Source organism: Harpia harpyja, chromosome 21, assembly GCF_026419915.1.
Source record: "Harpia harpyja isolate bHarHar1 chromosome 21, bHarHar1 primary haplotype, whole genome shotgun sequence".
Lineage (NCBI taxonomy): Eukaryota > Metazoa > Chordata > Aves > Accipitriformes > Accipitridae > Harpia > Harpia harpyja.
The window spans coordinates 19,142,155-19,163,478 of record NC_068960.1 but is presented as its reverse complement, the minus strand read 5'-3'; the positions used below and the strand labels follow the sequence as shown (position 1 = coordinate 19,163,478).

Here is a 21,324-nt window from a genome sequence, read left to right as displayed (position 1 = left end):
AAGGAATCAGCAAACCTAAATAAAACCGGACACAAGCAGCCCCCAGGTTTCTCCCCCAAGCTTGGGAAAGCCTCGTACTAACCCACTCCCCCCGGTGCTTCTCTCCGGGCACCTCCTGGCAGCAAGACACCGGCTCGTGGGAGCAATGGGCTGAGGTGATACGGCACGTTCACAGGTCCTAACACTGCGGACTTTGTGGCACTGGCTTTAAAAAAAAAAACCCTAAAAAAAGACTAATAATGAAGTATTTATTTCAGTAAATAACATATGAATGAAAGAAGTGTTTTCTCAATACTTCACTTTTTCCCTGCCTTCTCTCCCTTCCCCCCAGCAATTTTTTTTTAATAAGTGGAACTAACGAGGCTTCGCTCACTGACAGCCGAGCTCGGGAGCAGGACCGTGCTCCGCTCGCCCGGTGCAGCACATAAACACGTGCCGTGCGAATAAAGCCTGCCTTGTGCCCAGGGAGAAACTTGACCCGCGAGCGTGCCCCACCCGGCGAGCAGGGTAGATGTGCTCCGATGGACACACGGACCATGGACCTGCGACGGGACCATCCCTGTGCTTTTGGGCTGGCAGCATGGGACATTCAGCACCTTATTTATTGTGGCAGCAAATAACTACATCTCCTGGCCCAGAGAAATGCCAGCACCCAGCAACCCTCCCCACAGGGCTTCAGGGTGTCCCCAGGGACAGGGAGAAGGGCCAAGGGGAGGTGAAGGGATCTGTTGTCCTTATCCTACCTGGCCGGGCTCAGCACGGGGGACATAGTGTCAGGCAGACACTGTGACACTGTGCAGCTCCTTCTCTTCTACCTTGGCTCCATCCAGCCCTACCTGAGCACCTGAACAACTGGAAACACTGGAAAACTGGCTCAGCTTGCCCTGCATGGGGATGAGAGGTAAGGATGCTTTCCGCTATGGCAGAGCCATGAGGGGTTGGACTGATGGCATTTTGGTAGGAATTTCAGGCAGAAAACACAAATCCCTCCAGCAGACTGACACCCAGCTTTTCAAAGCAATGGGCACTGATGATGTTGTGTTTATAATCTCTACCTCCTCCTTGGCAACAGGTAATAGCAGGTTCAGGAGCCCCTCCTTGCCTTCAAGTCTCGGGATTAAGATGGGCAGGATTCTCAGAAGCTGCTGATTTGGCAAAACACAGTCCATCGCTTTTCCATCCCCCTCCTACCTGCATGGGATGAGCTGAACCCCCCCATCGTACACAGCGTGGATGTTCCCCCTCTGCAGAGAGGCAGGTAAAGCGATGCAGTGGTGACCTTGGGTTAAGCTTATAAATACATACAGATTTGATGCATGTAGATATTTGCTCTGGAAGCCAAATTAGGCATCTGTAGATTTCCAAGGCCATGAGCCATGCTTTCCATTGGCCACAGTGCCCAGCAGCCTTGCCTGCAGCCCAGGACCTCCCATGCAAGGCATGGGGTGAGCAGGACCAGTGACACCCGTGACTCCAAAAGCCTTTCCCCTGTGGGCAGCACGATGGTTTGGAGCGACTAATGGAGGATGCTGATCCTGCTACGATGATCATGGATCCCTGAAGATGTACAGGGGATGCAGAGAAATGATGTTTCACACCAGGTGCCCCCTTTGCAGAATGCAGCTGCAGAAGAGGCTGGTGCTTGTGTGGGAAAAGCCTCCAAGTGCCTCCTCAAGGGCAAGCATGCACGTGTGGATCAGGCACATGCACCGCTGGCATGCGTGAAAACCTGCCTGCAGCATGCCCGTCCTGCCAGGGAGGCAGCGCTCCATGCTTCGTATGCAGGTATCCCCGACCGCTCTTTGGAAATTGGGCTGTGTGCATGTAAATGCCAATTAAATTCCTGCACTGCAACAACAGAGCTAGCACAGCTCCTGGATTGTCTGCTTAACCACGGCAACAGGGAGAGGATTAACAAGCGCATTGAGATGGTCGGGGAGCAGGCGGTGAGCAGGGTCCTTGCTCCACTGCTGCCTGCCCGGCTCCTCGTCACTGCGACGCCCCTGGGTCACCCCTCCTCTGTGCCCTGCTGCTGAGTGCCCGCAAGCCCCAGCACCCAAGTCCCAGCACTGCAGCCCACCTGAGCCTGGCTGCCAGGTCGGACGTCTGATCCAACTGAAGATGTCTCCAGCCATGGATAAAACCAAGGACCGCAGGGCAGTTATCCTCCCCCCGGCCAGACCAGCCATGCCTATGGCCCTGCAGGAGCGGTGACATCAGGTCCTTCTCTTTCAGGCCTGACGCTTTCCAGCCTTGGATCTCCAACGTGATGGCACATGGCAAACTGAAGGCAAAGATGAGTCCTCCTCACCAAGAGCTCATTTCCAAGCTGGCATACAAAAACCTCATAAAATAGCATCATCTACTGCTGCTGTGGAGTCGCTGCTGTACAAGGTGCTTTGCAAAATAATACAAGACAGATGGTTTCCCCCAGGAAAACACTACAGAGTGAATGAAAATGTATCACAAATATACCTTGACACTGCAGGGCTAAAATGGCATCCAGGGGCTTCAAAGAGACATTTAAAGGAAGAAAAGAGATTTACTGACTTCTCTTGCTTCTTCATTACAAATAAAGAGAAACCCTGATTGTTTTTAATGACATCTTTGCTTGTTTTCCTATTTGGTATATTACAAATTCACATATTTGTCTATTTGGAAGATTCATAGTAATTGCAGAACAGCTTTACTGATGACATCGTTTCAGCAAAGGGAACAAAGTTGTGCAACTGGAGAAGAAAGCAATCTGTCACCAAATAGCTTAAATTCTTTGTCTGGCCTCATTAATACCTAGTTAGCTTTGATGCCTAACTAACCTCACAGATAGAGGAAGCCTTTGAGGAGGACTCCACAACCTCACACTGAAGTGTTAGAACATACAATAAATGCCAGAAAGATCTCCAAGAAAACAAAAACCAAAGTCGACATTCTTGCCATTTCTAAGCATTTTTTTCCTTTTTTTTTTTTTTTTTTAAAGTTTTACCCTCCTTTATCCATCTAAGGAAGCAGAAAGCAATGCAATATCCAGTTCTTTTAAATATCCTTAGCAGGTCACCTCTAACGCTGGGAGGGTTGACTGTGATCTGCTTCCAAGGCTGTTGCATCAGAGCTTAGAAACCCAGGATAAATTACTCCCTGCTTGAGTAGGGACTGCAGTTTGAGACCTGTGCTCAGCATGAGGGGCCCCGCAGGCACCGCAGCAGCAGCAGCAGCAGCGAGGAAGGAAGGAGCACTGCATCACTCTGGGGTGGGCAAACGGGGCTGCCCTGGAGGGTGGCTTGTGCTGTGGCAGCCCCATGCCCTCACACCACTCACCCCCCGTGCGGTGCCAGCGGGGAGCCCCTGTGGCTCCCAGTGCCCCCCTGCCGGCTGCGGCTGTCCCGCCGTGGCTCTTGGCTCTGGTTTATCCAACAGAGGTGTGTTGGGCAGCGAGGGGCTGTGGGATGCATCCTCTGGCACCTCCTATAAGGAGCGTGGGGAGAGGAGAGGAGAGGAGAGGAGAGGAGAGGAGAGGAGAGGAGAGGAGAGGAGAGGAGAGGAGAGGAGAGGAGAGGAGAGGAGAGGAGAGGAGAGGAGAGGAGAGGAGAGGAGAGGAGAGGAGAGGAGAGGAGAGGAGAGGAGAGGAGAGGAGAGGAGAGGAGAGGAGAGGAGCAGCTGGCAGCTGGGGCTGCCAGAGGTCATGCAGTCCCATGCCCCTGAACAGCAGTCATGCATGTCCACATCCCACATGAGCCCCAAAGACCCCCATGGCTCAGTTTGTGGGGTCTCCTTTAGCCCCCCAAGGAAGGAGCCGCCCGGGGCTCCCTGCTGCTCCCTGCACTGGAGCAAGGGGGGATGTTTTGGCTTGATACCCTGGGGGAGCTTCTGCAGCAGATGGAGGGGTTTGAAGGGGTGTTGTCCCACGGGACATTAATTGGACAAGGACAGAGAGTGGCAGCGGTGGGGACAGGGTACAGGAGGGGGACTGGAGAGGCAGGAGCTCCTTTCCCCCAGCCCTGTCCTGCAGCTCTTACCATTCAATGCTCAGAGACCTGGGCCGGAAGGCAGACAGCTCGGCCGAGGCATACTCAGCTTTCCTTCTCTTCTCCTGCTTCTGCTTAACCGACAAGCGGTGGGCAAACCTAGAGAGGCTGCTTTCCGACCTGGGGAAGGGGAGAGGAAAGGTGTTAATGTCACTGAAGCACCCTGGCTCTCAGCGGCAAGTCCACGGCACAAAGCCAGGTGATGCTCGGAGCTGAAAGGAGGGGGCTCCTGGAGGGTCAGCGGCACCGGGACAGGGTGGGACCAGCCTCGGGGGGAAGAAGCGGAACAGCAGCAGGTTTAGCATCGCTTCGCGAAGCCAGGACCAGCACGGGTCCATGGTGTGCTGTTAGCAAAACTGAAGCTGCGAGTCTGGCAGGCTGAGTTAGTGCTGGGTCCTGCTCTCCACTGCAGCAAAATCACCTCCCTAGGTTGTATGCTCCTGCCCAAAAGCCAACTGGTGATGGCCAGTGCTGGAGAAACGCTGGCTGCTTCTGCTTCTTGCAGTGCCTGCCTGAGAGGGGTCGGGCAGCCAGGGAAGCATTGGAGGAGAGAATCAAAGCAGACCTCTGCCATGGCTGCGCGCTCCTTCCGAGAAACCCCAGAGCCCCTGTGGCCTCCCAGTCAGGGCTCTCAAACACCGGGACGGTTTTCCTGATGAGGGCTGACATGGAAATCAGCCCACATCAGAGATGTTTCGGAGGAGGAAACAGAAATGTGTGTGAGCAAACGGGTTCAGCTGCAAGACCCATCTGTGGCAACAAAGCCCCTTCCCACCCAGTGGGATGCTCCAGCATCACTCCCAGTCCCTGGGACCTGGGAGAAAAGCATCCCCAGGCTGCAGGGCCATGCTACACAACCCCCTCCACCCCGGCTCTCTCCAGAAGAGAACTGCTGTCCTGAAGCACAACGGCACTGTCTCCAAGCCCAACGGCATGCAGAAAGCTGGCACTGAGATTTGCTTTGGAGGCGCCTGCCCCGCAGAGACTCGCAGCCCTCTGCTTTCCTCTGCAGCACTCAGAGACCCCGGTGCCCACTGTGCCGAGGGCCAGCACCCCCAGCTTGCAGCCGAACATGGTGCCACAACCTGTCCCTGCTGCCAATTCACCGGGAGCAGAGGTGGGAGCAAGAGACGAGCAGCCTGGGGAGCTGGGGCCCCCCGACTTGGGCACACGGCTAGGCTGGTGGCACTGATGCTGTCTGCCAGCCCTGCCACGCACGCCGGCATGGCCACTGCCTCTCCTCCTCCTGACTGGCTTCAACCAAACAAAACACTTCCAAAGAAAGAAAGAAAAAAAGAAGGTATTTCTCAGAAACAAGAGCTCCCTGCCTTTCCTCACAATAATTAAGCCAACCACGACCAGCGAACAGTTTTTTTCCTGATACATTTTAAACCGACATCTTCAATTCATTAACTCTGGTTATTGATTTATTTTTCAGCTTATGAATTGCTGTTGCTGGGGACGGGGTGGAGACAGCTTTCTGGAGAAGGCTCTCGTCTCTCCAATCACTGCTGGGAAAGAGCTGCTCAGACCTTCCAGGGTCATTCTTTACATTCTTGAAAAGAAATGTTACTTTGATGTAAAGGATGAGGTTTGCCTTAAAAGAAACCCAACAAGAAACCCAAACCCCAGCTTTCCCCCGCTCACAGCTGGAGGAAGAGGCGTTTGAAGAGGAGTGATCCAGGCACCTTGTGAAAGCCCATCGAGCAGAGCCCTGCACTAACACCATCCCCGCTACCTCGCCTCTCCTTTGATCTGGTGTCAAAGCTCGTCTGTAATGAGTAAGATCCCAATTTAGGGAGGCATGTGCACTGACCACTGATGCTCTGCAGCAGCCCCCGGTGTGATGTGGACCCCGGGGTGAGCAGGACTCAGGGCTGACCCAGGGATGGGGCTGGGTAGTGGGAATGGGTGCTGCTGGCATCCTATAGCACCTCCTCATTGGCCTTTGACTGGTCCTGCTGCGGCTGTCCTAATGCTGCCCAGCTTTCCACCTCCCCAGGAGAGGCTCCTGCCACCCTGCAGGGGTGAGGCCTCCATCCCCCAGCTACCAGGATGCTGGGGATTTGGATCGAATGAGATTTGGGGACTGCCTGAAGAACACTGTCCTGTTTGCTATGCTCACCCCATCCCCACCATGCTCCTTGCACCATTACAGCCGCCCCTCCCAAACTGGTACCCAGCAGGGATGGGGGGCTGGGAAATCCCAAACCACCTGGCATGGATGCAAGAAGGCAGCTCTCTCCCGCGACAAACAAGTGCCTCTGTCGTGCCAGTACGTGCCTCTTGCAATCAACAACACCAGGACAATTAACACACCCAGGAGGTTTACCCAGATGCATCCACCCGCCCCAAGCAGGGAAGGAGCAGCCACTGGAAAGAGCCGACAGCAGCCGCCAAGAAGAGCTGGCAGGGGGAAAACAGAGTGACGAGCTGACAGGGCTCAGAATGAAGGAGCGTTAGTCCCTGGGGGCAGAGTGCGCTGGTGGGGCTGGAGAAGCCACCTGGGTGCTCAGGGACATGTGGCCTCGCCGTGACTCCCCCTGCAACACAGCATCGCAGGGAAGGCACAGGGCGAAAGGCAATGCTCTCTGGCTCAGGGCAGGTGCTGCCTAGATCTGCCTGACCCCGGGCGGACAAGCGAGGCCACACACGAGCCAGAAGGTGACCAAGAATCTTGAGATGTTGGGTGCTGCTTTCACCCTCCAGACCAACCTTCCAGCCTACCAGTCACCCAGCGGGTTCACCCACCACCTCCAACTGCTCACAGCACAGGTTAAAGGAGACGGCTGCAACTGCTCTGATGGGCCGGTACCTCCCCCTTGAGAGCTGTCAGCAACAAATGCAGCTCTCAGCAATGAACCAGCCTCCTCTCACCTCCACCAGACCCAAAAGCTCCAACAGAAGCATCACTAATTAGAAAGCCAGGAGCACGTTACAGTATCATCTGGCTATTTATACAGCGCTGCTTTACATAAACTGTACTGCAGAAGAGGGAATGAATCATACCTGCTCTGCCGTGGCTGCACGCAGGCAAACACAGCCCAACGCTGGCAGCCTGCTCTGCCCCACTCCCCTCACCCCACCAAGGCCCTGCTTGTGGGTCAGCTTCCCTCAGGTCCTCTTGCTGGGGCTGCTCTGGTCCCCAGGGTCGGGATGCTCCCAGGGTCAGGAAGCTCCCACAGATGCACTGGGCATTGTGCCCAGGGACTGTGCTCTGCGGGTGGCAGCGGCGGTGAGCCTCTAACATGGAGAGGGAGATGCTGCTGGGACCACACTTTTACTTCCCAAGTGCTTTCGAAACATTAATAGATGTCCCTGTCCCTTGAGAAAGATCAACGTTAGGGATCTTAAGGTAGAGGCAGGGAAACTGAGGCACAGAGAGGCTGTGCGACTAATGCAGGTTCCCTATGGCTGTCGGCATCCTTCCTCTTGTACACTGCACTGGTGGATAAGATTTTCATGCCTTCTCCCATCAGTACCAGTACGCTCGGCACCACAAGTGCTGGTCTGGGAAACACGCAGCCCCAAGGGAGCCAATGCCACCTCAAGCCAGCTTCATCCCACCTATGGGACAGGGACAAGGCCAGCACTGCTCACCCAGCCCTGCCTGCTGCATTGGAGTGCTCATGGTCCAGCCTGGGCAGGATTTGGGGTGACCTGCCCACCCCACCATAAGAAGCAGCATCTCTGCACCAGCTCAGCATCGGTGCTGCCGGGGCTCAGCAGACCCAGCCTGCTGCGCCGGCACCTGCCAAGGCTCCCCAGCAGTCTCCGCAAGCCGCCGAGGAGCCGAGGGGACACGCGGGGAAAACCGTCAATTGAAACATCAACCACAGTGCTGGGAAGAATTGTCTCCTGACAACCAGAGAAGGTTGTTCAGCTACTGTGCTGTATCATAAATCACACCTCTATGACTCGCCATCTGTCAGCCAGATTACACATGTTCAGAGTCCCATGGCAGCGTTTAAGTCAGAACACAGCATCTTTTCCCCAGAAATAATTGTCGGCCCTGGAGACTCTTGCAGCAATACCCATCCTCAGCCCTTCCCTCCAAACCTCCCGGCAGAGCAGAGCTGGCAGCGCCGGGGAGGCAGGAAAGCCGCTGCTGGTGGGGCGCAGGGATGCAAAGCCCGCACGTGACATCTCCCCCATAAAACCACCGCTTCGTGCGCATGTGGGGGCGGCAGGACCCGGCGCGGCAAACACCCCCCTGGCATCCAGAGCACCCAGCCCTCGCTGCAGGCGCCAAGCAGGCAGGGGCAGCCAGAAGCAGATCCTGCTGCTGAAGGGAGATGGGGACAGTGCTGTCCCCAGCCTGGTGTGTACTGCTGGCCCCCCGGGGTGTTCAACCAGGATGAGCGGAGGATGCCCAGAGCAGCACTCGGATCCTCGCAACTGGTACAGCCCAGCCCGGCCAAGGGGGAAGGCTCCGGCTCAGCACAGGGCACAGGTCCCCAACGCCAGCTGCGCTGCCCGAACGTGCTGTGTAACACCAGTCCGACCCTTCACTAGGCACTTTTTCTGGGGGTCTGACCCCAGCACGGGAGACTGCCAAAGCCCCCGGCTCGCTGAGGCAGTGGGAACACTGGCAGAGCAGAGACACGGCGGGCTGGCAACCCGGCCCCGTCCTGCCTGTGGCTCAGCCAGCTCGTTGAGCCATCACAGGGTGCAGCATCCCAGCACAAAAATCTGCTCAGCTGCCCTTTCGGATGAGGACAAGGGTCTGAAGTGCCGCCCTCCACCCACTCACTGGCCAGGCAGGCGGATGAGCAATGACATTTCCCAAAGCTGACTTAGTACAGAAATACACAGGGACTCGATTCATCCCTCCGGCTTCACCAGCCGTGCACAGGCGCGAATCTGGCCGGGGGTTTACAATGCCTTACTGCCGCGTCCCCCACGCCATGCCACAACTGGAAAGCGATGACAAGCAAAATCCCCGTCCCCTCAGCTCCGTGGCCCTCCCTCTCCCCTGCGGTGGCCCTTGGAGGGACATCGCGGGCTGCCTCTGCGAAAAGCTGTGCATTTCAGCAATTTGCAGCCGTCAGAGTGAGAGTGTACCCGCAGAAGCCTGGGTGCTTGTGCGGTGCCTCACCCAGCCACTGGCACTGCAAGATCCGGCCATGCCATGGCCAGAACTGCAGGGCAGACCGTGGTCCGTGCAGGCACAGCTGCACCGTGCCACGGGTGCAGGACAACCAAGGTCGTGAGGCAGTGCCAGCACGGGCACCAGCACAGGACCAGCAGCACCGGCAATGCTCTGGCTCCACCAACACACCCAGCCAAAGCCCTCACCATCACACAGACATGAGCCATGCATCCCACAGAGATGGAGATACCTTAGCCCAGGCAGGAATAACTCCCACTTGTTGCACTCCCTAGCCCAAGACTCGAGAGCCAGCACGTGCTTGTACGTGGTTCTGAACTAACCCCGCTCCTGGCAGGCACCTGCCAGCCTCTTGAATTAGCATAGGCAAGCAAAAGTCCTGGGACAAGCCGTGCAGTGGCTGCGGGCAGCCCAGGCACTTGGCAGCAGGCAAACAAGCAGCATTTTCAGCTGGCCCTCCCTTTAGGAACAGTCATTGCGAAACCCGCTTTTGAGTTGCGCTTATCCCCACGGGCACCCCGGCTGCAGCCTGGCCTTGGGAAGCTGGAGGCTGCCTCAGGACGAGCGGGGCTGGGAGTGAGCACAGCTCTCTGCGCTCCCTGCAGCTGCAGGGTTTGGCTCCTGTGAGTATTTTATTTGCACAGGTGCAGTTAGAATAAAATAGAGGAAAAAATAATCGAAGCTGGAAAGGTGCCTCCCAAGCAGGCAGCAGCCTTTCGGGAGACAGAGGCTTCGGAAAGGGAACGTGCATGACCGCACGGCCACGCACACGCAGCCAGCCTCCGGGCAAGTGTCAACTGCAAATGCCGCTCCGGCAAACCCTGCTCACCGGCCCGCTGCAGCGGCACGCTTCAGGCACAGTGCCCACTGACCACAGCTCCAGCCACGAGCGTGTCCCCAAAGCAGCAGCTGGGGACAGGACCCCTGGTGAGCTGGGCACAGCTGTGGTGTGCCGTGCCGTGCCGTGCCAGGGAAAGATGCCCGGGAGCCACACGAGCAATGCTCACTCACCTGTACAGCCTCTGCTCCCTTCCCTCCAGGCTCTGCCGATCGCTCGCCACCCGAGGAGCAGCTCATCTGAGAGTGGCTCTTTGGGAGAGTCCCTGGCCCCTTGACGCGCACAGCCACAGGCACGCTCCCATCCCGGCCGGGATCCCCTGCTCCCACCCGTTCCGCCCAACCTCCTCATCCGCCACCTCCGCTTCCCTCACCCATCACCTCAGGTTTCTCGCTCGCTCTGTGCTTGGCTCTTTTTTTTCTTTTCTTTTTTTTTTTTTTCCTCCCAATCTTGTTTCTATAGAAACGAGATTAGCAGAGGGGGAAATAAAACAGCCCCATGTGACTCAGATTCCGACACTGAAGAATCTCCCGGTCGTGCTCGCCGGGGCTTTACGTAACCACGAGTCTGTGCGGACTTGGCTGGGGGGACTGAGCTCGGGCCCGGGGACTGGGCTCGGATGGGGGGACCAGGCTTGGATGAGAGGGACTGGGCTCAGACGAGGGAGACCAGGCTTGGCAGCGGAGGGACCGCCAGGCAGAAGGCATCAATGCCTTGGGCTCACCTCCACTGGTTTTGGGCTTTCTGTGGCACTCCTGATGCAACAACATGCCACCAAACCCCACTGGCATGCCCAGAGGATGTCGTGAGCCCCTACCACCCTGCTTCGCTATCTGTTCCTATTGAGAAGGGGAGAAAGCAGAGGTGGTGATGCTGAAAACTGCCCCAACTCCTACCAAAACTTCTGGGGTCCCCAGGCGAGCTTCGGAGGAGGAAGCCCCAAGAGCCCCCCCAAGCTGCCAGGCTGTCCTGCCCTTGCCCCCACCACTCAGGAAAGTGGTTTTGGCCACTGATCTCCAATCTCCATGGGCTCACGGGTGACAACGCAGAGAATCTGGTGAGCTGCAGACAGCCACATACTCCACTCTCCTCATGTTCCTCCTCCTCAATCTCCTAAATCCATGAGCCATGTCCAGGGTTGGGGCGCACAAGCCACAGACTGAGCTCTTCCACCACTGTTTTGGGTCATCAGGTGGCAGGCACAGGACACTGCCCACAGGGACTTCCCAAGCCCAAATGGATGCTGCACATCTTAGCTCCAGCCGAGCGGTGGGTGGGAAGCGCTGGGGACCCCCTGACCGAAGCCTGCCCTCAATGCGATCCCTCAGCTGAAGGACACATGCTGACTGCACGTGGCCATTGCCGCCTGCCAAGGTTGCCCACCCACGGCTTCTGCTGATGAATTCCCATGCCTGTATGGGACACTGCCCTTCTGCCGCACCTCTGGGGGCTCACCCCCCACTCCTCAGATGCTGCCCAGGGCTTGAAATGGGAAGCTTGGGTGATCTCCTGCCAGAACACAACAGTTCAACCCAAACAACAGTGAGGTGCCTTCCCAAGGCGGCGGCACAGGAGCTTGGGTTGGGCTTGCACTCCCTGCGGCAGGGCAGCAGAGAGCATCTCTGGAGGTTTGGTTCCTCACCCGAAAGGCAGGGCATTGGCTCTGCATACAGAGAGGAACTCATCGACAACTTCTCCAAGTCCCTGGGTTTCCTTCGGAAGTTCAGTGTCCCACTTCTCCGGCTGACTCAACCGTGACTAGTTTGTGAGATCTGATGCCATTACAGCCCAAGGTCTGCCTGCAGGCTATTACATTAGGAAATCTCCCCCCCCCCCCCCCCCCCGAGCATGGTGGCATTGAACAGCACATCAGTGGAACAGGCGCTTGTTTACCTCCAAGACGAGCTCCGGACAGATTAGACAGTGTGACACAGCAGCTGCGGGCAGCTACAGTTTGAGCAAATAATGAATTCAGGTGTATCCACCCAACCAAACTTTTCCATGTGTTATCACACTGGGCTTGTGAGCTGTGTGATGTGCTGAGGTTGGGTGACGCTGCAGAAAAGAAGCCAAAGGCTTTTGCACTGCTGAGGGGATGAGCTCTGCGAGTGCACTGGCTTACCCACCTGCCGAGGATGAGTCTCCACAAGCTAAACCAGCCAGTCTTTAGAGACCAAGCAAAGCTGGTGATGCCTGTTTTGACCCAATGAGGGGCTTGCTCCAAGGGGAGGACAGCTGGCCAGCATGCTGAGGCTTCCCAAGGCCAGAAAGAGGGACAGTGGGGATGCTGCAGATGGGGAAAGAACAACAGGAGTTGCATGAGGCAGTAAAGAAAGAAGCTAGAGGTCTCAACAAGAGGGAACAAGGAGAGATGTCTGACAGCCCTGGGACACGATGCCGCAGCTCTAGACAAGTTTATCATGAGACCCTGAATGGTTCAGAGAACCTGAGCCATTCCTCCTCGTGCCACAGCACTCATCAATGCAAGCCGCCTCTTGGTTGACGAGTACCCTAAAGCTGTAAAGGAGAGATGGCTCAGAGCTGCAAAACCCCAATAATCACAACCCAGGGCAGCCCTGTGTCACTGGCAGCACATGCCCGGCCAGCCGTGGTGACCGGGGGCTCAGGGAAGGGACTTGGTGGCAGCAAATCTCTTGGTGGTCGCCGACATTTGCCACGTATTGGGGACCATAAGCAATGCTTAAAGATTGTCAATGAGTGCTGCTTTGCCAGGCCTGGCTCTTCACAAGCCTGGCAGATGCAGGCACTGATGTTGGGGTGGCTTCCCTGGAAAGGACCGAGTCGGACTCTGCAGGACCTATCTCTGCAGCAAGGAGCTGGGCAGAGCAGATGGGATCCTCTATTTAAAGTATGATAACGGGGTCACAAAAAACTTCCACCAGCAAAACCCACTTTGATACATACAGCTAATTATAGTTGGCATTATCAGGCTGCATTACAATTAGCAAGTTGATGGCTAGTCTCTATTTCTGATCTGCAACACAAGGCGGGTAGGTATACCCAAGGATGAAAGGAGAAGGAAAGCAAGGGGAGAAGGACAGAGATACCTCACGGGTGCATTTAAATAAGCAGCGCAGCTGTTTCCAAGCACTGTGGAAAAGCAGGTTTTATTTGGAGGGTGTTTATAAAGAAGGCCAAGGAAAGAAACACAACACATCCCTTCAGCGCAGCCTCTGTCAGCAATCTGGGCAGCCTCATGACCCTGCTGCCCACTCACTCCCACTCTGACAGCGAGGTCTGCCAGCACCCTTCAGGTGTGCTCCAAGGTCCCACCAGACCTCCTGGGTCCTGCGCCTCCGAGCAGAACCCCGGGCTGACTTTTCTGAGCTATTTAGAGGCCAGATTAAAGCAGCACCCAGGAAGAAACCCAACCTCACGTCCTACTTGCATTTTCCAAAGCCTGTCCCTGTTGGCCTGTCCAGTATTCAGTACCAAGCCAGCTGCTTCACGACAGTGGAGGCAAATGAAAGCAGCAACAACCCCTGGAAATGGATGGCATTTTCTGAACTTTTTTCTTGTTTTCTTTGAAAACCGGAGTTTTGTCAAACTTACAGCATTTGCTGCAAAGAATTTGATGCTAATCCAAGCAGAAGAACCATCTGACGAGTCCCAAATTAAAATGTTCCTTTGTTTTGGCTTTCAAACATTGTATTTTAATACCAATGTACACTCTGAACGGAAGGTAAATTTGCATGTCCTTCCCCTAAAAATTCTCTGCCAAAACAATGATTTTATTCATTTGCATTTTGACAATAACAACTGTTCCCTCTCTGACCAACAGCTGTCCGTGCAGGAACAGAGATGCCGGGCACGTGTGCCCACAGCCTGGTGAGTCATGCTGCGCCCTGCAGCCCCCCCGGCATGCCCGTGCCACCAGTGGGGATGGGACCTGCACCAGCATCATCTCCCTTCCTGGGCATCATCGTCACCCATGGGCACACACAATCCTGTTGTGAACCCACCCCCACATGGGTACAAGCCAGGAAGCATCCCATGGGTGAACACAGCAAGGAGGCAGTGGGACATGCTGCCGAGAGACCCCGTTCCCAGCGATATGAATGTGGCCCATGAACAGGGCTGCAAGACTTCGGAAGAGGTGTGATCCTGAAGACACCATAAGATGATCTGGAAGTTTCCTCTGTCTCCAGACTCTAAGCAATATTTAGGCTGAGATCTCCACGCCTACCACCTTGTCACATTAAGATCCCGTTATCTCCATTTGGTGCCATAAAACAGCTTAAAAGAAGATGTAAGCAAAGATGTTTTTCTGACTCCCTACCATAAACCATATCATTGACAAGCACCATTTCATGAATGGCATGCACCAATATGCTTCACCCTCAAAATTAGCTTAATCTACTTTAAAAACAAAAGTCCAACCATCTACAGACAACAATTAAATAAGATCTACAAAATAAAATGGGCAAAACCTCTTTTCCTCGGGCAAAATCCCCATCACTGCTTAATTTTAAGGATTCTATCCTTTCCCTTTACTATTGTTTTTAATGAAGACACCACTCCTTCCTGAGCAGCAGGACAGAGAGCTTGGGCTCTTCCAACTGTGCTGCATGAGCATGCTTGAGCGTACATCTGCCAGGGCAGAGAAACATGCAGACTTGCTCCCTTCTTGCCAGGGGACAGGAGAGCTCTGCATACAGCCCTCATTGCTAGTTTTCAGAATTTCCCCCTAGCAGTTAAAGCTTTTATTCTAATTACAAAGATACCGGGTAAAATAAAGAAAGAAAGAGAAAAGGACAAAACCCAACAAATCCCTTTCCTCGCATGCAATCAGTATGGATGGGTGAGGAGGTCCCTGGAGGGGCTCAGCCTTCCCAGGACCTTCATCTTCTTCTACCCGCTCCGGCCGCCGCTCAAGGCTGAGCCCACACACTGTGAGGCACCACCATGCCGTCCCGGCATCCCTGCCATCCCTGCCATCCCGTTCCGATCTGCCCCAGCAGCTGTGACTTCAGCCTGATCCCCCTTTGCAGGGGACAAGACGCCCCGGGGGGATGTGCCGTTGTTTAGTCTAAGCGCTGCACTCACGCTGGAGCCGGCTCTTGTTTTAAATGGCCCCGCGTCCGATGCTGCGTGCAGCAATGGAAAAGCTTGTTATTCTGGGCTGCCAGTCGGCCAGGCTTTTCCAAGTCAAGGAGAAGAGTGATGTGGTTAACGCGAGCCGGCCACAGAGCCTCGATGGTTTTCCTTTCTGGGCTGGCACCCGCCTCCTCCAGCGGACCACACGGCCTGCCACCATCGCTTGCTGTCGGGACTGGCAGGCAGGTGCCAGGAGCCGTGCACGCACTCAGGCGTGCTTGTGCACATGGGTGTGCTTGTGCGTGCAGGTGTGCTTGCACATGAGGCTGCAGGGAAGGGAGGGGGGCGGCAGGGAATGAGCCCAGACCCCAGAGGCATCAGGATGCCTGCCCAGAAACGGACCCCCAGCAGCATCCCGCTGGCCTCGCTGCTCAGAGACAGCGCAGAGCAGGGCCAGGACATGTCCCATGGGGACACACACAGCCCAACCCGTGTGTGTGCTGCCTCCTGCAAGAGCCGGGTGGTTCGTGGTGCTGGTGGCCCCCAAAGGGTACCCAGCACCTCCGTGTTTCATTCACAAAGCTCCTCAAACTGGTAAAGTAGCACCTATAGAAGAAATACATACTAAAACCCAACCCATGGAGGGTCCTGGGCTTTTTTTTTTAACCAACCAAAGGGAAAAAGGAGGAAGGCAAAATACCACGAGTCTGACTATAAGATATTACACTAGTGTTCACCAGCACCAAATGAGAAGAACTCATTAAAGTACTTTTATGGTCAGAAGAGCAATGCCATAAAATGCCACCAAGTTACACCCCCCCCTATTCTGCCCTCTGCATCTCCTCTCCCACAGAAAGTAAGTGGTTATTAGGGGTAGCCGGGTCCAGACCACAGACCCCAATCCACTCCCAGCACACTCCTCCCGATCCCAGGATGGGCAGCAGAATATGCGGAGCTGTGGGGGCACCCGAGGGACTTGTGCACAGCATTCACCATCCCCTGATGTTTCACCTGGCCCAGAGGCAGATCTGTGCTGGGAGCTGGGAGATGGGGACCCACTAGGTCACAGTTACCACCACATCTCTCCATGCTAAAGGAAAATTTCCCTCTGGTTTTCCCTTAGGTCTTGTGAGCATGTCAGGACTTAAAACCCAGCCTGCTGGGGTCTCTTGCACTGGTGCATGAATCTGCATCTTTTTCTCTTCCCTGCGTCCCCAGTTCTTCCCAGTTCAGTGAAAACCCCTCCTCACCCTGCCCGAGGCACTTGCCTGTTAGCATCTCCCCTGCTTTGCCCAGCACATGGGGCATCTCCCCAGCAGTGCACATGGGGACGCAGGACACTGCCTAACAGGCCTTGAAATAACGGGGACAGAAAAATGGGAAACGCATCGCTACAGGCAAACCATAGCTCGTCCAAACTTCCTCCCAGTCCAAAAGGCCCCTTGAAAAGGCACGATGGGGATTTACAAAGGTCCCTCTTGCAAGAAGGGGAAAAACGCAGGAGAGAAAAGCCCTTGGCGTGCCTCCCTCGCGGCTGCCTCCAGTCACCACGTCTGCCCCACGGCGAGGAAGCGCCATGGAGGTTTGAGGGACTTGAAGGGATTTGCGACGCAATAAAAACATTCCTGCCTGCAAAGCATGAAACCCCAAAAGTTTATGGGAAACCACTGTCTTCGGGATGTCTGCATATCTTCAGGCATCCTGGGAGCTGTAGTTCAAAGAAACCAAGAAAAAGCAAGCGGCCGATAATGATGGTTTCTGGATGGAGGCTGTGTGACTATTGGCTCCCACATGAAAGCCTGAATTTCTGGGATGCTGAGCCTGTTTCTGCAGCCAAGTGAGAGGAGAGCTCCTTGGCGCCTGGGGCATGAGGGACTCCAGCAATGAGGCGAGGGAGAGCGAGAGGCACTTGCTGCCCTCAGGGAAGAGCAAATGGCCTCGGCTCCGACACAAGCAACCCAAAAGTCAAGCATCGAAGATCGGGAGGAGGGATGTGCTGCAGCAGGAGCCAAGCGGGATGGGCCAAAGCCATTTCCAGGGCCGGGAACCTTGCTGTGATCTGTCAGAGATGTGGTCCCTGTGGGGGGCACATCTCCAGCCAGCATCTGGCCGAGGACCAGCTGCGTGGGGAACGACAGCGAGGGACTGAGCAGGGGGATGGGGTCCTCCTCCAGGCCAGGCTGCGAGAGGACCCAGCACAGTGGCTTTCCTCTGGTACTATGAAAATCAAAGGACACCAGTCTGGGCTGCATGGCCTCACCTATGAGCTAAAGACTCTGTGCCTCAGTTTCCCCATTAACTCTTACTATCCACCTATCCCCAAGGGCTGCAGGGACTGGCCTTTGCTATTTGAATACCCACGGGGAGCTGAGCTCCTCAGAAGCCAGCTGTCTACACCACACCATGCCCAGCATCAGTAAATCACCATCAGGTCCATTTCCTCAGACCCCATGAAAGGCATTTTATTCCGACACAGGAGCCTCTTCATGCAAGAGAGCCACCTCCTAGCAGGAGAACCAGTGGCACTTGACATCCTCCAGATGAGGCACTGCTCATCAGCAGAGCTCCCCCATCCAAAATGCCCTTCATGCATGACTGCACTGAGGGCAGTGGTGAGGGGACAGAGATGTGAGAGGGTTGCATCTCATCCTGGACTGAGCCTGGAGTGACACAGGAGATGAGACACTTTCATTTCCAACCAAGGAATCCTGCAGCAAAGACCACAACCACCGGGCAAAGCCAACACTAGAGGTGTGAGCCATGGCAGGTGACCTTCTTGCTATCTGCCTTTCATCATGGGCTTGAGTTTCACACGTCAGACTGTGAGACTGCTCTGTGGTTGTGCAAGGCCCTCTCTGCCATTGGACAACATCTGCCCACCAACGCAAGCATGAGAAACCCATGATGTAAGACTTTGCACCAGCTGACCTAAAACCCCAGTGTGGTGTGTTCTGCAGTGCTGGCTGCTGGGAGCCTGAAGTCTTCAAAAGTGGTTTCAGACACTTAGAAAGCAAACAGCCAGCAATGAAAGATAAGCCATGGGAGGGTTTGTCCTTGGAGAAAACCTGTAACCCTGAAGAATTAACAAGTGGATTTTTCATGCTGGCAATAGCATGTCTCATCTTCTCCCTCCATCCTCCAGCACAGAACACATTGCAGGTTGTTGCCGAAAACACATCTTGGTGCATGGCAAACACTGCCTGTGGGGTGAGGATGCCACGGGAGGCAGGTCCCCCAGGCCACTTCACACCTCGCTGCAACTCCATCCAGGCCATCACAGAGCGACTGCTTTCCAACTTCTCAGAGCAAACCGCCTTTTGATGCAACCAGCCAGCAGGTCCACAGGGCGCTGCAGCCGTGAGTTGAATTTCTGGAGGCTCTGCAGAAAGATGCCTCTGTTTTGCAGAGCTGGGCCCTCTGCTCTGGAGGGGAACAGTGGCTGGAGATGTTTCTGGGCCAGCTGTGCTTTTCACATACAGTGGAAAAGATACCCTGAAATGGTCAAGGCCACAACAAGTAAGGTGGGAGACCTTGTCTCCAAGATTTAGGGCATCATGCTGGTGCCTCTTGCTTCCTTTTCCTTGACTGCCAAACTCACACAGCGATCCTGATCTCCCCTGGAACTAAATCCCAGATTTACTGAAACCACCCAATGGACACAGCCTTTTCAATTCTCCAAGGTGTCTCAGCCCTGGTTGGTACGTACTCCTTCTCCACAGAGAAGGGTCCCACCAGGCCGGTGGCCTCCTGACTCTCCCCAAACCAGCAGCAGGCTCCCCACCTCCAGTAAACAGCCACAGGTCCTTGGGATGGGACTGTGCCGCTAACGCCCACAGGTTCAGCATCTGGTATGCAATGCCAGCACTTGCTCCACAGCCCCCAGGCAGAAAGTTTGGAGCATGGTCTTGCAATGGTTGTCCCTGCTTGCTTCAAACCTCACTCTGGTGTCCTCGGTCTGTTCCTCAGCACCGATAAAACTCAACTGAGGAAGATGGTGGGGGCTTTAGGAGCAGAGCAGATGCTCAGAAACCATAGCCACCTCCCATCCAACCCCAGCCAAAACATGGCTCCCCAGCACATGCCTCCAACACCTGCAGCGCATGCAACAGCTCAGCCTTTGCTGTACGATCTCTTGCACCTTAGGTCTTCTCCCGCCACTCAACCCTGGTACAAGGGTTTTCATTGCATCGTGAGCCCCAGCAATGGGTATCTCCAAAGCAGAGCCTCACGGAGGAAAGGGAGGAGAAGGAGGCTGCTGTTACAGCCTATTTCTGAAAGGAAAAACAACCATCTGGGTACAGAGCATCTCTCAGCAGCTTGGAGGAACACACGCACACTGCCACATTTTGATACAGGTTGGCTCAATACTCCCCAGACATGTAATGTGGGCCTTCTGCAGTCATTTCACTGAGTCCTCTCTTTGAATTAACGCCACGTTTCAGATCAGATTGAAAATGCTGACGTCTGTCTATTATACCAGGAGTCGTTCCCAAAGCTACTGTCTCTTTTTCCAAATGAGCCAAACCAGCAAAGGGTTATTAACCGGGGAGAAAACGAGGACAGGGAGGGAACGTGCTGTTCTTTGATAGGAACTGTGCTAATGAACATTATAAAAATAAAGATCAGAAAAGCCTCACTGACAACTTGAACCCCAGAAAAGATGCAGTCAGACCCCAAAGCAAAACAGCTGACAGAAGAGAGGGGGAAGTCCACCGTGGCCCCAGCACCTCACAGCACCTGGGACCACATTCAAAACCTCTCACCTCCAGCACCAGGTCACTCGATTGAAGCCGAGTCTGACATTAGTCTCACCGCAGAGGTACCCCGAGCCCCTCTGCTAATCCTGGACATGATGTCAGCCAGCCATAACCTGATGCACCGTTAGGTGATGGCTGATTGATGGTTTTGTGAAACACAAGCCACCAAGAGCAGCATTGCAGGCACTGGTCCCTGTCTTCTCCTTCAGCACGTCCCACCACCCACCCCTTGGGGACGTGTGGCCGCGGTGCCTCCTCTCTCTACTCCTCCTTGCACCTGGTTAATCCATGGAGAGGAAGAGAAGCGGCCACACCATGATGCTCAGGCTTTGCTGCTGCAAGGGGATCTAAGTCTTGTGGCCTTGCCAGTGGCTTTCAGGTTTGCTTGAATTGTTGGCTTTGGTTCCCTCAGCTGCTGAAGGGACTCTGCTTTTACAGGACCAGGTCCAACAAAACACTTAAGCATGTGCTCATCTCCCAGGCTAAGAGTGGCCCGTGGAGATCAATGCTTCAGAAAAATGCACTTTCCTGGATCAGGGCCACCGTGATGGAGCTACCACCACCAAAGCCATACCTGAACGGGACCTCTCAGTGCTGTCTCTCCTCAGGAAAAACAGCAAACCTATACTGAATATCAACCTATATTTTAGGTGTTTAAAAATAAGCAAACTTACCCTCCTCTACAAAATAACAGAAATCCTGGAAAAAACAGAGCACAAACTGTACCTTCACACATCCCCCACCGAGCGCCAACCCAGGGTGAGAAGAAGGAGGCTAAGTCCAAAGAAAGTCACATTTTCTAACAAAAACGTTAGCACAGCCCTGGAGCTGGTGGTGACAGGTAAACTCGCTGCAGGGAGCCCCTGGGCTCCCAGCGCTGTGCCGGGCTCGGCGGGAGACAGGGGGCTGGACCCCAGTGGGACAGATGCTCTAAATTAGGAATGAAAACATTCTCCCCCTGCTCGGCAGAAGGGTATGCTCAAAGTGAGCCCTTGTCTGGGACAGCCAGCGGGCGAAGTGAGGCGACGACGACAGCTCTGCCGGAGTCCAAAATATACTTGCAACTTGTTTTGAATTACTTGATGCAGGGTTTTAAAAAAATGCTTAAAAATTTCCATCCAACCTGGCTGCGGAGCTGCAGGAGGACCCTGGGTTTTGTTTCCATGCAGCCAGGACAGTGATGCTGATCTGAATTTTTTCCCCTGGGTGGTGAAAAGAAAGAAATCTCAGGGAGGGCAGTGCTGAGAAGAGCAAGGGGGACAATAGCCACCCAGCATGCTTTGACAGTGATTTTGAGTGATAACCACAAGGCATCCACACCAGCGGCTGTAGGTGGGAGTGATGCTCCGTCCCAGCATCCCAGTCTCTGCAGGGGTGGCTGCCCCAGGGTGCCCAGACCCCACAGACCCATCAACCTTAGATAAACCCACAAAGGTAATTTGCTCCACAAGCACTGCAGTGCAGCCCCCACTGGTATTGAAAGCTCCTGCTCATGGCTTAAATCAACGTGGCTACATTACAAACAAACCTGTAGGAGGG

The 21,324-nt window shown here is 54.9% G+C and overlaps 1 protein-coding gene across 8 annotated transcripts in view; it reads right to left on the bottom strand.

Annotated features, from left to right (window-relative positions):
- LOC128134909 (ankyrin repeat and fibronectin type-III domain-containing protein 1-like) overlaps positions 1–21,324 on the bottom strand; it is a 257,182-nt gene that overhangs the window by 37,632 nt on the left and 198,226 nt on the right. For 5 of the 8 annotated variants that reach the window (XM_052773181.1, XM_052773179.1, XM_052773180.1 and 2 more), the window contains one exon: positions 4,014–4,142. The exons of 1 other annotated variant lie outside the window; for it this stretch is intronic. In XM_052773181.1, coding sequence (XP_052629141.1) covers positions 4,014–4,142 — 129 coding nt within the window. Of the gene's footprint in view, positions 1–4,013; positions 4,143–10,143; positions 10,379–21,324 lie in introns of those variants that run through there. 2 more of the 8 variants (XM_052773182.1, XM_052773183.1) reach the window with 2 other exon arrangements.